Source organism: Rhinatrema bivittatum, chromosome 4 (genome assembly GCF_901001135.1).
Source record: "Rhinatrema bivittatum chromosome 4, aRhiBiv1.1, whole genome shotgun sequence".
Classification (NCBI taxonomy): Eukaryota; Metazoa; Chordata; class Amphibia; order Gymnophiona; family Rhinatrematidae; genus Rhinatrema; species Rhinatrema bivittatum.
In genome coordinates this window covers 37046509-37062835 of record NC_042618.1, presented here as the reverse complement: position 1 = coordinate 37062835, position 16327 = coordinate 37046509, and the positions used below count along the sequence as shown (strand labels likewise).

At 42.8% G+C, this 16327-nt stretch overlaps 1 protein-coding gene across 4 annotated transcripts in view; it reads right to left on the bottom strand.

Moving 5' to 3' along the window:
* PPP2R5C (protein phosphatase 2 regulatory subunit B'gamma) overlaps window positions 1–16327 on the bottom strand; it is a 424506-nt gene that overhangs the window by 383010 nt on the left and 25169 nt on the right. For all 4 annotated transcript variants that reach the window (XM_029597955.1, XM_029597952.1, XM_029597951.1 and 1 more), the window contains exon 3: window positions 14224–14383. In XM_029597955.1, coding sequence (XP_029453815.1) covers window positions 14224–14383 — 160 coding nt within the window. The remainder of the gene's footprint in view (window positions 1–14223; window positions 14384–16327) is intronic.

Genomic DNA, 16327 nt, shown 5'->3' with positions numbered 1-16327 from the left:
GGCCCTCCCAGGCTCTCAACTGCAGAAGAGGGCGAGGGAACTACAGTCATGACACATAGGTTGAGAACTGCTGTGGTAGATTTTGACATTTTGTAAGGCCTTTTACTAGAACGAGAGCTTGGGCAGCAGGTCATGTCTTGGTTCAAATTTTTTTATTACCGGGCCTCTCTCAGAAAGTTCAATTGGCTAATACCTTCTTGAAATCCTGGGTCAGCGTTTATGATGTGCCACAAGGCTCGCTACTTTTCCCTATCCTTTTTAATGGATCTCTGTTCCCTCTGGGAAAGATTCGGTATAATTTTAATTTTAACTTATTTTATATATGCCATTATCCAACTGGTGGTCTCATTAGGTTCTAATCACGAGGAGTCTGTCCATTTGTTTAAATGTCTGTTTAAGGGAAAATTTCTTGCCGATAATTGCTTGTTACTAAACCTCAGCAAAACTGAATTATCTTTATACTTTTCTTATGCCTCTTTTACAGGGTCAATTTATGGTTGTTAAATCTGAAGTTCATAAGAGTTCACCGACAGTTATAATTTAAATCTTGGATGCAGGGATTTTTTTTTTTTTTTTTAAACAAAGGCAGCAGCTTTTATAAATTGCATCTGGTCGATTACACCCTTATTTAGAACCAGAGACTCTCAAAAGGGTTATGTTGCCCTTAGTTGGGTCTCACCTGGATTATTTTAATTCCTTGTACCAAGGTCTACCGATGACTGAGAAAATTACAGTTGGTTCAAAATAGAGTGGAGAGAGATTACAAACTCCCATAAAATAGACCACATTACTTCTATACTTAAGAGCCTTCTTTGACTTCCAATTAAAATACCATTGCCATTTTTTAAATTACTGTTTCATGCCCTTAGAAGTGTATGTCCTTGCTATTTAGCAACCAAGATTGATTGGTATGTTCCAAAGCACATATCTAAAGCTTCTAGCTTACTCTGAACTCAGGCTGGTTGGCTCCAGGAAAATAACTTTTTCCTGAATGGGTCCAATTCTTTGGAATGTCTTACTCCATGAAATCAGATTAGAATTGGACTATTTGACAGTGGAAAACCTGGCTTTTTAAGGCTGCCTTGCAAAATTTATTCTATTTAGCTTATAGGACAGGCTAATTTTGATTTTAATGACTGTCTAAATGTATAACTGTTATATCATCTGATTTTATGCAACTGGAATCTGTAATAAATGTTGAATGTTATTTATTCACTGTTTTGAACATCTGGACTAGCGATATACAAGAAAAAATTGAATTTGAAACTGCTCAAATTTTTTAGGGTTATAATATCCTAAATAACCTAGTATTTTTAGACACGGCCTGATTCACTAAGCCACAGAATGTGAGAAAAACCTTAGGGGTAGATTTTAAGAACCGTGTGCACACATACACGTGTAGGCGGTTCCTGGTGCACACGTAATAAAATCCAATGGCTGTACGCGCATGTGCAAGCGACCCTTGACTCGCTTGCACGTGAGGGAATTTTATAACCTACGTGCGGCATTGCGATTGACCGGTCCCCAGTTCCCTCTCAGGCCGCTCCTTATTTGGAGCCGAACTAGAACTTTCCTATCCCTAACTTTATTCTTCCTACCTCTTCCCCTCTCCACCCAGACCCCTAAATCTATCCTAGCTATCCCTTTTTGTTTGTGAACTTACTTCATGCCATGAGGTGAAGTAAGTTGTGTGCACTGACCATCTGCCAACATGTGAGTCATCGGGACAGCCCCCTCCCCCCCCAGGCCCTTCCAAAAATGCACATGGTGTGCGCAAGGCCTGGCCACGCGCCTAACCCCCTGTTTTTATGCACATGGCCCTTTTAAAATCAGACCGTTAGTGAATCAGTCCAAGTTTATGCGAATATCTCATTCCGGAGGAGATCTTGAAAACCAAACTAATTGGGGACCAGAAGGACAGAGGTAAACCAATGCCCTAGAACAGGGGTCGGGAACCCATGGCTCGCGAGCCAGATATGGCTCTTTTGAGGGCTGCATCTGGCTCGCAGACAAGTGTCGCCACACTTTCCCGCTGACCCAGCTGCTCCCCGGTCCTCCTCCGCCCGGGCTTAAAATGCTGTCAGCCCGGGCGGAACGCGGCAGGACAGCTGGAGTCAGCGGCACTGGCGTGCTCTCTTCTTCCGCCCCCCCCCCCCCCCCCCGCGGCCCGGAAGAGGAACTGGAGAGTATCGGGTGCGTGCACGGCAAGAAGAGGCCACGCTAGTGCGCTCGGCATCGGCCCGAAGAAAAGAAGACTGCAGCGTGACTTGGAGGAAAATGAAGAGCTTCAACCGCGGCCGATGGGACTCCGCCTCCGCGAGGGCTGAAAATGAAGAGGTTAGCGTTGGGAGAAGGCTGCTGCTGCTGCCGCGAGTTCCCGGGGTGGGGGAGAGAGAGAGTGAATGAGCGAGCAAACACACATGCAGTTTCTGTGTAGGACTCTATAGCAGCCTGGCTTGGTCCGTTTTCCTAATAGGAGATGTATTGGTGTCTTAAGGCCTGGTGTAATATTTTCAGAGACTTATTGTACTTTAAAAGTGTGATCTTACATAAAATGCACACATTTACTTGTATTTAGTTTTAAACATATTGTATGGCTCTCATGGAATTACATTTTAAAATATGTGGCGTTTATGGCTCTCTCAGCCAAAAAGGTTCCTGACCCCTGCCCTAGAAGGTGGCTGAAACACAGAAGATAACTGAAGGCTGCTTGACCTGTTATTATTGTACCTAATATGAGGATATCTGGACAATTCTAACTTTTTCAGTCATCAAAGGAGAAAGAATGGGCCAAACATTTAGTAAATAAATACTTCTACAGTTTTTCACTGAAAGGAACAAATGAATGCAGATGCTGCCTGACCAGAAGTAAAATGGGGCAGATTCAAACTACATGGAAAGATGGTATGAAGTCAAGCCTCAGCTGGTTTTGCTGGAAATGGATGAACTTGCCAGACTAGCCATTTTGGATATTTTTGGCACAAATACTAAAATGTGGGGCTATATATCAGTCATACATTAATGTAAGTTACCTCTAGTGAACCTGGTGATAACTGTTTAAAAGGAATTTACATACAAACTACAGATGTTTATCCAACAAACAGTTAAGGCACCAGGCTCTGATAAAATATACTCAGATACTCCAGAAAACAAGTCCAGAACCTGCAAAATCTCTCAGAACACTAAACAAATGTACTGATAAGCAAAAGCATCAGTAGATTAGAAATGAATGTATATACCACATATTAAAGAATAGAAACAGAAGTAACCCAAGATAAGCCTAAAAAAGAACAGCATCTTAGACTAAAATTTAAAACAGCAACCTTAAACTAGTCAAAAAATTCAACACTGTCAAAATGCTTCCCTGTGGATGGGTATTACTAAAATATATTATATAACACTTTCATATTCTTCCTATACAAGATACCTTGTTCAAGGTGGATCGCAACTTAACCACTCACAAAACATACAGATAAAACCATTCAAATACAAAACAACTGAATTACACAAAACCTTATGCTTGAATAAAATACACAGGGGAAAAAGCAAGTTTGCTTACCGTAAACGGTGTTTCCGTAGATAGCAGGATGAATTAGCCATGCTGTCTGGGAGCATCGCGACCGGATCAGAAGGCGGAGTTTTGAACTCTGTACAGCTGCACGTTGAGGTTCCCGCGCGATTGCCATTTTACCTCAGTCTCTTGTAATAAAGCGAGAAGTACATAGAAAAAAGGTAGATTCAGTTTATGTGTAGACTATCTAGGGAGGTGGGTCGGCTAATTCATCCTGCTATCTACGTGAATCTGCTCCCCTCGTTTCTCATTGGCAAACAGCAGGGCACTCTGAGGATGACCTAAAATTTCTGGTAATTGATTTGCTTCATCCCCCATGTCGGGGAGGTAATTTTTCCGAAATGCTCATTCGTAGAGAACAGAAGTGGATTTTTACACTCAACTGCCTTCATCCGGCAGGACTTAATGAGATCGAGTGGCAATATTTCATTTGATTTACCTGTGCTTGTTTTGCAGTTCTGACTTCTGTATTATTGGATTGTTTATCTCAAAAAGAATTGTCTATGTGTAATAGGATGTTCAAAAGTGTTAGTAGAGAGAACAAAAGGGCACACTGAACATTGTCCACATGATTGATGACTTCTGTATTATTGGATTGTTTATCCTTGTATTGTTTACCTTGTTCTTGATTGGCTGTTCTACTCGCTTCCTGATTGGGTGCACAAAACCGCGCCAAAACAGCTGCTTTTAAAACGCTGTGTTTTGTCGATCCGCCCACTCTCCTTGCCGTCTTAGCTGTATGAACTCCTCAGCTAGTTTCAAGGTATGTGTTCCGGTGCTAGTAGATATACTCTGTACCCTTAAATTTGGTCCATTAATTTTAAAACCTACTTCTCGTTGTTCTCTTTTAGTTATTGCAAAATAATTTGGTCCCTCCCGACGCAGCCTTCGGGCAAAACACGGGGGACCCTGAAAAAGCTATTTACCTTCACTGTTCTGGAGAAAAGGAGTTGCCAAATTAAAGTTTCAATAAATTGCTTTTGATGACAAAACTTTTGGACCTATAGCTTCTTTGCACTCCTTGTGGATTGGATATTGTACTTTTGGAGTGCTTCCTCTGCTCCTTCTTCATATTAGGATATCTCCGTTGAACTAGCTCTTAGCCATGCCATGCGCCGTGCTGCTATTGCCGTAGCCGAGGATCTAGCCGATGATTCATAAACAGAACGGAGTAAATGTCAAAGGCCTTCCTCCATGTCTGTAAACGGTTGTGGCAAGGAGTTATCCGAAGCCACACATATGGGACGTAATTTCTGTAGACATTCAAAGAGGTATTGAATTACGTAGAATTGATAGTGTCTGATTTTTGTGGCCAGCATGGACGAATGATACACCTTACAGCCAAAATCATCCAGGGATTTATGGTCTTTTCCTGGTGGTGAATTTGCATGAAGTTTTGATCTTTTGGCACGTAGTAGTGCAGATTCAACTACTACAGAGTCGTGGGGTAACTGAGTGGACTCATAGACCGTGGAGTTTCTCATTCGGTATTTTAAGTACATTTTCCTTGAGATAGCTGTTGTGGTAAAGGGTTTCTCCCACATTTTATGTAGAACCACATCTAGTACAGCATGTGGTGGTAGAGCTGTTGGCTCCGGCGGCATTTCAAAAATCTTTAGAATCCCTAGAACCTCAGCACGAGGGTCAATATTTAAGAGAGATCCTACTTTTTCAATGAATTTAGCGTAGGATAAATCTTCTGGAAGAGAATAAGGTTCCGGAAGGCCCTCGGGAGGATCTGATGGGAATCCCGTAGATGAGGATGGTGACGACGTAGACTATTGTGAATGTGGAGAATCCGGTCGATCTGGAATTAGGACCGGTTCTTCTGGTTTTTTTGGAGGTGAGAAAGTTGGTAGTAGTCGAGGAGAGGTTGGTGAAGATGGACCTGGAATCTGGGGATGCGCAGCCTCCAGATCTTGGAAGAAAGCATTCAAAGCCAGAGAAATTTGTGATATCGCCTTTGATGCTAGGGTATTTTGTGAAGGCGTTGGAAGTGGCACTGTAGGTGGGGGCAGCGCACCCCGAGACAAGTCCTGAGAAGGACGTCATGGCTCTGGACGATGGAGTGAATGAGATCTCGTAAGAGGACCAATCCGAATGAGAACTATCAGCATCTGAAGAAACATTAGTAGAGTGGAGAACCACTTCTAAGTCCGAGTCAGTTCGTGGAGATTCAGGCGTTTGGAGGTGTTTTTTCTTTGCCTTTTGTTTGGTATGGTGGTGTTCTTGTAGTGGAGCCCGAGCAGAGGCAGGTAGTGGAGCTGTAGGTGGGTCATGGTGTTTTGCATGCTTTGCATCACCATGCTGGTGATATCTGGCATGTTTTCGTTTACGGACATCATGGTGAGATGACCCAGAAAGTGATACAGCTCTTACAGATGCAGTATCCGACGCAGCCTGCGTCGATGCGTAATATTCTAATGCATCGTGCGCCGATGCGCCGTGCATTGGCTTCAACATCTATGCACCATGCGCCGATGCATCGTATGCTTGCTCCATCTTGATTTTCCATGCTCCGAGTGCTTCGGCGTCGAGGAGCGGAAACGAGTGGGTACAGAGCCTTGTGACCCTAGCGGCGCATGACTGGACTTTCTCACTGAAGAAGTCGATGCCTCGACCTCCTTCCGCAGCCCTGGTGGTGGTACCGACCTGGCCAAAGCACCCTCCAGCGATGCGATCTTCTTGCTGGAGGCGCGCTATTTTTTCGGCGTGCTGTCTTCGGGCCTGGGGAGACATCCGACCACAGTCTCGGCATGAAGCTGGGTCATGCTCTGGGCCTAAATAGATATAACAGTAATTATGTCCATCTGTTATGGACATAATTTTCCCGCATTGGCAGTATTTAAACCCCAATGGATTCGGAGCCATCGCTGCCAAAGAACGGGAGAAAAACTTGAAAAAACTGTTGAAAAAAGAAAGACGAGTGAAGAGAAAAACCCCGCGTGCACTCCTGCTCGCGGAAAAAAAAAAAAAAAAAAGAGACACTGAGGTAAAATGGCAATCGTGTGGGAACCTCACCGCGCAGCCGTTACAGAGTTCAAAACTCTGTACTCTGAGAAAACTCCGCCTTCTGATCTGGTCGCGACACTCCCAGACAGCATGGCTAATTCAGCCTGCTATCGCTGGGAAAAAAAAAAATTTCATGGTACTGAACACTTATAAAATGTTTTCTGAAAATAAAACACTTTTAAAATTTCTTTTGAAATAACTGAAAATCACAAATGTCAAACTTCTGGCAGGAGTGCATTCCACAACCAAGGGCCCGTCACTGAAAAAGCAGTCACAAAGCACCAAAAGGTGTTTTATCAGCCAGATGAAAAAGTTCGAGCAGGTACATACAAATTAACTCAAAGATATCGGGGTCCATCTTCACGCAATGCTTTGAAAATCAAGGTTACCGTCTTGAACCGAATTCTCTGAGCTACAGATAACCAATAGCATGCCTACTATCGTGGGGAAATAGGGTCCCCAATTGCACTCAATTAATGAACTCTGCGGCAGCTGCAATGCGCAAATCTGACACTTGGGAAGTTCCAAGCACAAAGCACTACAATAATCAAGGGTACTTAAAATAAAAGCCTGTACAATCATGCGGAAATCAGTTGACAAAATATAGTGCAATGCCCCTAAGGGGAAACACAATATATTTATAAAGTTTTATAGAACTTTTAGGTACATCACTCTCCAACTTTCCTGCTGTAAGCATATGAGACTTCATGACAAGCTTAGAGGAATTTACAGTTCTCTACCACATAAGCATCCACAGTTTATGGAGGAAAACTGACCATTTAGCATTATAATTTAGAGCATGGAGTAAACATTCCCATCTTACTTTTTAACTGGATAGGCCAAAGTACTGTCTTAATGCCTCCTAGCCGAGATGGTGCTGCCAGGTTAGGACCTGGGCTTGCTTTATTCACTACTGACTTTTGGTGAACAATTTTTACCATATAAGATGCTACAACCCTGGGCATTGAGTGGTAGCATGTCAGTAAACACTTTCAACCACTGATCCTCTTCTAAAATGAGTTCAATATAAAATTTACAATGCTGCTTCATTACCTCTTGCTTAGATTACTATGCCCTGCTACCCATAGGTCTCTCACTGAACCATTTATCTTCATTAGTCTATCCAAAATTCAGCTCCATGATTTAGCTTCCTCCAGCATGGCTACTATGAAGTGAGTTACCTTTTGTCTAAGTCATTAAGGGGGTCATTTTCAAAAGCGATCGCATGCAAAAAGGGACTTTTCACGTGCGATCACTAAATGGGGGCAGAGTCGGCCCCAGAAGAGGAGGAGTCGGGGCCGACGCTGCTCAGACAGACATCGCTGGCAGCGAAAGGTAAGGACCCTTATCGCCGCCAGTTTCGCACCAAATAACTACACCATAAAAGGTGTAGTTATTCGGTGTGAAAGCCGGCAGCCAGCGCACCGCGATGGTGCGATGGCTGCCGGCTTTCGCAGGCCCGCCCCCCCCCGCTTCGCCCCCGCCGGATTCTCTAAGGTCTGTGACCTTAGAAAATCCAGCTCTATGTTGGCTCCCCATCCACTTGTATACACAGTTTAAACTTCTACAAGCGTATTCATTCTGCAGCTCCTCGTTACTTCTCCTCTTCTATCTTCCCTCACAAACTTTGTTCATCGGTAAGCTGCTCTTGTCTGTGCCCTTCACCTCCAATGCCAACTCCACACTTTGCAACTTATGCCTGGAACAGTTAACATGTCATGCCCCTTCTCAATATTAGAGTCCCACCTAAAAACCCACTTTTTTGGAACTTAAATCTTGAACCCTGGCTCTTTCTGATCATAGCTTTGCCAATTTTTACATGCCTACTTAATAAATACATTTCTTGAAATGCCTGTTTGTTTTGATGTAAGCTCACAGGGCAAGAACTGTCAAATTTAAAATGTAATTAAAATTTCTTAGGCACTTTTTCAGGAAAAAGTTCTGCCTAAGGCAATGTAAAAATGAAAATGTGAAAAATCAGACCAAAAACACAAGAATATCCAAACATACCACAAATTTTTTTATATATCCAATAGAATACAAAAACTATATACCCCATTTTGACAGAAAATGTGTCAGACATTAAGTCAAATACAACATGAAAAGTAACCGATAATCTAAAACAGTAAGTGTACTGCATATGATAGAAATGATAAATAGCAGAAGAGAGTACATCTTAACTCAATTCTACCAGTCACAATTAGTAGTAATATATACCTTAAGCTTATTTCAGTAGTGCCTCAGTAAGAATCAAGCTCCTAATATTGTTATACACACAAGCAGTTTGTAAAGTAATATTAGCAAATAAAATCCTTGGTCAGGTCATAAAGCAAAATATCCCCTCCTCCAAGTCATATTACTCAACAAGTAAGCAAAAAATTCTAGCATAAGAAATTTTTAAAATTGGCTTAAAAGTTACCCACATTAAAACATGATAGGATAAGGCTGCTATGCAGGCGAAATCCTATCTTCATGACACCTCCCCATCAGCAGAGGCCCTTAGTATGCCTCATCACTAGACTTGCCACACTCCACCTCACTGCCCAAGTCCCAGCCCTATGTAACCCTGCCTTGCCAGATGCTCCTAGTCTCCTCATAGTGTCACTTCTGGCTCCATGAACTGACCCCTTGTTCCTTGTCTTGTGGTACTACAGGTCTTCTCTGCCTTATCTCGCAGCCCTCGGGCCTATACTGCCTTGTTTTCTGTCTTGAGGCTATTTGGCCTATTCTCTCTTGTATCCTGCTTTGAGGCCTTTGGGCCTATTCTGTTTGTTCCTAGCCTTGCTGCCTTTGCGTACCCTTTGTCTAAATCTTGCCCTAGTCTGCATTGTTGGTCTTGTCCTGTCTGTTGAACCAGTGTCCTGTCTTTGCTTTGTCTCACCCTTGTCTTGTCTAGTTCCAGGTCCCACTTAGTATCCAGCCAAGCCTGCTTGCCTTGTCTCACCACTATGATGTACTGCTGCTGCAGAGAACTACTGGCCCCTGAATCCTAGGGCTCAACCTGCGGGGCAGAGGGCTGGCTAGGCGGAAGACCTGCCCTTGTCTTGTCCTGAGTCTTACTTTGAGGTCCGTGCCACTCCCCAGGTGGGTTTCCTGAACTCCAGAGCCTGTAACACTATCCTTATTCATATCAACTATTATTGACCAATCAATTAAAAACAAACAATCTAAAATAAAATAGATGAGCACCATACTTGGTTTGGAAAAGATATAAGCAAAACAAAGATACCTGTAATTAAAATGACATCTTATAATCACAATAGAACGCACATGGATTTAAAATGCCCAGGACATAAATGCTCTTGATTTTGTGTCTATAGCAAAAGATTGTTAAACTGGATGCTATTACCTTAAATAGCCCATGGGACCAGCAGGTAAATCTGATTTTAAAAACACAATAAAATAAAGATATTTCATAAAGTTCACCCAATGTAAATGGGCTTATCCACTAAAGGGGTGTCCTAAAGTCGTTACCCTAAGCAACTTGCTGGGCAGACTAGGGGGGACTATTTTGGTCTTTATCTGCTATCATTAACTATGTTATTACAGGGTTTGTCTACTGGAAAATCCCTTTAGAAAGGAGTAAAGCGCAACATGGAATGTATTGGCAAAATTCTGTCAATTTATTTAATTACGGGAAACCAAAGCATTCTGAGACAAAATGAAGATCCCTAATAGGCTCCAATAGTGAATCATACAGATGCCCGCTACAGTTCATACAAGACTACCTCTATCTCAAAATTAACTTCAGCTGTATCTTAAGCCCTTTGAAAACCCAAAGCACCTTGAAAACCTGTTTTCTTTCCAACGAGTGCCTGAGGAAATTGGTTCAAAAGTCAGAAGTACAAATAAATGCACTGTGCCAAAATAACCACATGAATTACACAGACTTGCTGAAATGAAATACGAAAACTTTATATTACTATTGCACTGAAGCATCTAAAGAAACCACAGTTACTGTCACAGGCTGTCGGCATGTTCCACAAACAAACAAACATTCTGAACACACTACTTTAAGAAACTCTCTTTGTGCAGTTAAACACAATTCTTACCATCTGTAGCAGTATCTCCTGGTGCCACTAATCTTGAAGAGAACTAAGAGCCTTGGTTTCAATTTATGCTCTTTGGGGCTTCCTCAGCAATTGCCTAGGAAATACCTGCTCTGTTATGTCATATTTCACTATTTTTTCCTTCACACAGATCTAATATAAAATAAAAATAATCTAATAGAAGTCTAGCATAGGAAATCTGAAAAATTCCATTTGATTGATTCTTATTCATTTATATTGCTGTTGGCCTACAGAAATTGTATTTATTAATGACAACTTGGCAAAAAGAGAAGATTCAACTAGTGCTTTTGGTCTTCAAAACAGTAAATGTGTTCTAGAAGGTTAATTTGTCTCCTTGCTGTTGTCCAATAAAACAGCTATTAAAAAATCTTACAATACTGCTTTAAGTGTCAATAGATAAGTCGACATAAACCTCTTGTCCTTTTCTTTTAATGGAAACATTTTTAGAAATTTGATTTGTCACTGCAAGTCCAAATGTAATTTTTTGGAGAGGAAGCTTGTGCAGGTGTGTCAAGGGTATTAGACATACAAGTTTAACATATCTAAATGCAGTATTTTTAGGCAGAATACCGCTGCAAGACTGAGACAAATCCCGACGCTTCACTTTGAGCAAGAAATTATGTACCCATAAGCAAAATTTCCGTATGTTTTAACAAAGGCAATGTACTGGTTTTAGTATATTTAGAGGAGGCGTGCTTATATGTGGGGGGGAAAAAACAAATTTGAAACAAGATATTAAAGAAGTATTTCAATCTAGTGACTCAAAAACTAGGCTAGGCTGAAATGAAACTGGAAGGATGCTTTCCCTTTTTGAGGATATGAAACTTTTCGTTCTCCGATTTGGCAGTTTGAGTGTAGCAAGAAAAAAAAAAAAAAAAGGACAACCTGTAGCTCGCCAACAGGCCAATACAGTAAGGATGCGGTAGAAAAAGTGCGGCAGTGCCGGGCGCCTGCTCGTTTGCCGCGCGCACAGTTCGGATCACATACCGCTCGATACAGTATTTAAATGGCATGCAAATGCAAGCCGCGTCCAAGAAGCGTCCATGAAGCACAATCCATTTTACTGTATAGAGTGCTATACAGCATCCTGGGTGCGCTCATACCTGTCATTTCAAATGACATTTGAAATGACAGTTACCAGGAAGTGGATCCCAACTTTTAGCAAAAAAAAAAAAAAAAAATGGATCAGAGAAGTATCAGCCGGCCATTAACAGCAAGGGTCATGATTTAGCAAGACAATTCCCCTAGGGGAAAAAAATACAATCAAATCAGACCAAAAGAAAAACGTATTAGGAAGGACCTGTTGTTTCCAAGCATAACCTAAACTCTTGCCTGCCCAACCTAAAATCCAACGCACCGGGAAAGCCACTCTTCAGATCGCGACTAATCCCATCACTGGAAGGACGAAAGATTTTTTTTTTTTTTAAGCGTCCCAGTTCCTCTCTCCGCTATGTCAATGCATTCTCCTTTCCACTGCAATGCGAACAGTATTCTGAAAAATAACTTTCAAACCCAGGGTGGTGGAGCATTGTTGTGCTTGATAAAACCTGCACTCAACAGGATCGGGCAAACTTTCCTCCAGCCCCCGCTCACCTGCCCTGGCCGCGTCCATGAGTGCCGGTCTCCAGAGCAGCTCCAGTCATCTCTCCCCTCCTCCCGGGGGCAGCCGGCGGCTTCAGCAGCCTGGGGCGGATCGGGCGCTCCCCATGCGAGGCGGCTTCCAGCAGCCCCCGCCGGCGATGGTGAATGAGCGCACACCGTGACCTCGGACGTCCAGCCGGGCGCTCAGGTCACGGCGTGCGTTCATGCACCCTTGCTGGCGGGGGCTGCTGGAAGCCACCTCGCATGGGGAGCGCCCGATCCGCCCCGGGCTGCTGAAGTCGCCGGCTGCCCCCGGGAGGAGGGGAGAGAGGACTGGGGCTGCTCCGGAAACCGGCACTCATGGACGCGGCCAGGGCAGGTGAGCGGGGGCTGGGGGAAAGTTTGCCTGATCCTGTTCGCATTGCAGTGGAAAGGAGAATGCATTGATATAGCGGAGAGAAGAACTGGGACGCTTAAAAAAAATCTTTCGTCCTTCCAGTGATGGGATTAGTCGCGATCTGAAGATTGGCTTTCCCCGGTGCGTTGGATTTTAGGTTGGGCAGGCAAGAGTTTAGGTTATGCTTGGAAACATCAGGTGAGCGGGGGCTGGGGGAAAATTTGCCCGATCCTGGCTCCTCTAAAGGTCTTGTCCCAGGGGGCGAGGGGGTTGTTTGCCCGTGAAATTTTGTCTCTCTGACCTGACGCTCCACACTAACGCAGTGGTAAGGGTAGGCGGTAAATTAGCAGGTTAAACACGCGGCAAAACTGCAGGTTAAAAAGGCGATAATCGGGGCGCACGTTACTGTATGGGAGGGAATAGCTAATCCAATCGTTTACATATCATATACATGCCGCGGGCGGAAAGGGTTACCCGTTGATTTAAAGAAGCGGTAAGAATGGGTTAAAAGGGATAGTGAATTGCGGGTTGGACTTGCGCGGCCAAATTGTGGGTACAAAGCGGGTTAGAAGCAGGGTAACCACGGCCGCGCTTTATCGTATCGGCCTGTAAGTGGGGTTCCAAGGCCTTTCAGAGTGAGCGAGAGCTTCACACACTCGTGCAGCAGTTTCACGGCAGACAATACAGGACGACAAACGGCATCCAAGTACGTTACACCTGGAATTAAGCATCAAATTTGTAGAGAAAGTAGTTTTATATTATTCAATTTTTTACATTTTGAAGGTGTATAGTATCATATTGTAGCCTTATATACCCTCCAGTGTCATTTCAACTTAGCTGTGTTTAATTGCTTGAAGAGTAGAACAAACAAAATTTCCAAGGCGGTTTGTTCTAAAAGATACAAGCCAAAAAAGGTAGTATCCAAGGGGCAGAAGTTTTACAACTTTTTTTTTTTTTTTTTCAGGAAAAACAAAATGAAAAGGGATCAGATCTTAAAGATCTCATCAAGAAAGCCGTTGACTAGGGACAGGAGCTATAAAAGCAACCCACAATGGAAGTGAAGTCCACCACCAGACAGAGCTTGTAACATTCCTGCTTAAAATGCTTTCTAATCTATTTATTATTATTAAAGTTCACAGCAATTACAATATATTACCAGAGTCCTTTGGAGATTATTACTTTTGAAAGTAAGAATCCATGTATTTGATAACATTTATACCACCATTTCCAGTCTGATTCAACAGCAGCTTAAATACTGTACAAAAATAAGTTTGCATTAAATATTAATGATAGCTTTTCCATATTAAATATTTAAATATATAATGGAACTAATCACTCTTCAAAACTTAAAAAGCATGTCAGGCTGTTACAAATACCAGAAATGTTGTGCTGCAAATCTGTTCCTAGGGTAAAAACTAGACTACTGTGAGGGGCTTACAAAACAGTATATGCTTTTATAATACAACTTCCCAATGAACCAAATTATGTTAGAAAAATCAAATTGTAGTAGAAATCAGAAGCCAACATTTCATATGTCAAAAGCACTTTTTCCAAATATTCCTCCATAAGTCTTAGAAAGAAAAGCACCTTACCTTTTAAAGCCGATAGTTTTTGAAGCTCTCGGTTATTGCTAACATTAAACCTAGAAGAACTCTGCCGTTTTTCCTTCTTGATTACAGCCTGTGGGGTTGGTACTTTAATCTTTGATAGCTGCGCTGTGGGGGGTACACTGTTTGTTTTTTTGTTTGAGACCTGCAAAGTGAAAAAGAGAAAAAAAAAAAAATTCCCATCAAAATTGTGTCCGTTTTCCTCCCTTGAAATGCCCAGGCAACATAGGGAGGCCTTGTTCGCCCAGTGGCTAGAAGGGCACCACCTACGAGGGGCACCTTCAGCGCTGCTCAATGGCTGCCATACAGGTGCAGCCTACTTTGCACAGACTGAGCTCACCTCTTCCATGGCACTCCAGACACGATGGACCCAGATGGATGGGGCGTACCTGACTCTGATCACTTGTGCCTGAGCTATGGAGCCAACATCCCCCTACCCATGGTTTCTATTTTGTTATATAAAAAAATATAGTAATCCAAGGCAGAAGGACCAGATAAAGCAACATCCAAAATTCAGATAAGGTAAAACCAAACACACCAGCATGAAGTGTCTACATTTTAGGGTTTTCTTTTCCTACAGAAGTGATTGAACTAGTCATCGATGCTAGTTTCAGTGAAAACATTTAACAGAAGTAGTCAGAGTTCTCACCCGAGCATGTAGACAGAAAACAAAACAAAAACTATAATCCCACCAAAACAAATTTTGTTTGTCCACTTCTGTTCATAAATAAACACACTTTCCCCCATGGCATTCTATTATACTATTAAAAACAAAACAAAACACACTTAAAGGGGAAGTACCATCTGCATGGATTTTATAAATCACACTTTTTACCTTAGAAGAAGCTGCAAAGGCCAGGGTTTGTGTCAACTTGATGAGTGGAGCTTTTTTCAATTCATTTCTAGGCCCCAGATTAGCATACTCCATATTCTTGCTTTTTCTCTGCAGGTAATAAGGATGTATCCTAAGATTCATTTTGTCAGTCTGAGGAGGAGGACCTGACAGTGACTGGAGGACTGGGGACCAGAGGGGCAAGTGAGTGGAATAAGATGGAGGGTGGAGAAGACCTCAGGAATGGCGATAGCAACATGTGGGGGAAGGAAGACTGTTGGAGGAAATTGCTAACACTGGCAATGCTTTCTGATAAAGTGTAGTTCCTGCCACTGTTTCATAAAACAGATAACACTTGCAGCCTTTCTTAAATGCTATTCCCGACCATTTCCCCAGTCCTGAGGCTTTGCTCTGGTCCAAGAAAGCAAAATTGCTTACCTTGTAATAGGTGTTATCCCAGGACAGCAGGATGTAGTCCTCACATATGGGTGACGTCACCGACGGAGCCCAGCGTGGGAAATCTCTGTCAAAGTTTCTAGAAACTTTTGACTGGCCCTGTGAAGCCACTGAGCATGCCCAGCATGCCATGATATTCTCTGCCACAGGTGTCTCTTCAGTCTCGTATGTAGCAAAAAGCTTTAGCAAAAAATAAAATAAAAGAAAGGAGACCCAATTCCGCGGGGTGGCGGGTGGGTTCTGTGAGGACTACATCCTGCTGTCCTGGGATAACACCTATTACAAGGTAAGCAATTTTGCTTTATCCCAGGACAAACAGGATGCTAGTCCTCACAATTGGGTGATTAGCAAGCTAGAGGCTGAGTCACTTCGTAGTGAAACAGTGATGTATTGTTGTTGAATATGAGTCAGCCGAAGATCACAGTAGGTTGGTTGTAGAAGGAGTTGGGATTATACTGGAAACAAGTTCTTTAAGACAGATTGTCCATAGGCTGAATCTTGTCGTCCTTGCTTACCAAACAGTAATGAGCTGCAAAAGTGTGAAGAGAACTCCATGTTGCTGCTTTACATATGTCAAGGATTGGCACGGAACGATAGTGTGCAAGTGAGGTTGACATTGCTCTCACTGAATGCGCCTTTACTCGCCCTTGGAGAGGAAGGCCTGCTTTCTCGTAGCAAAACTGTATGCAATCTGCTAGCCAATTGGATAGAGTATGTTTACCCACTGCTTTTCCTGGTTTGTTTGGATCATAAGATACAAAAAGTTGAGTGGATTTTCTGTGGACCGCAGTGCGGTTTATA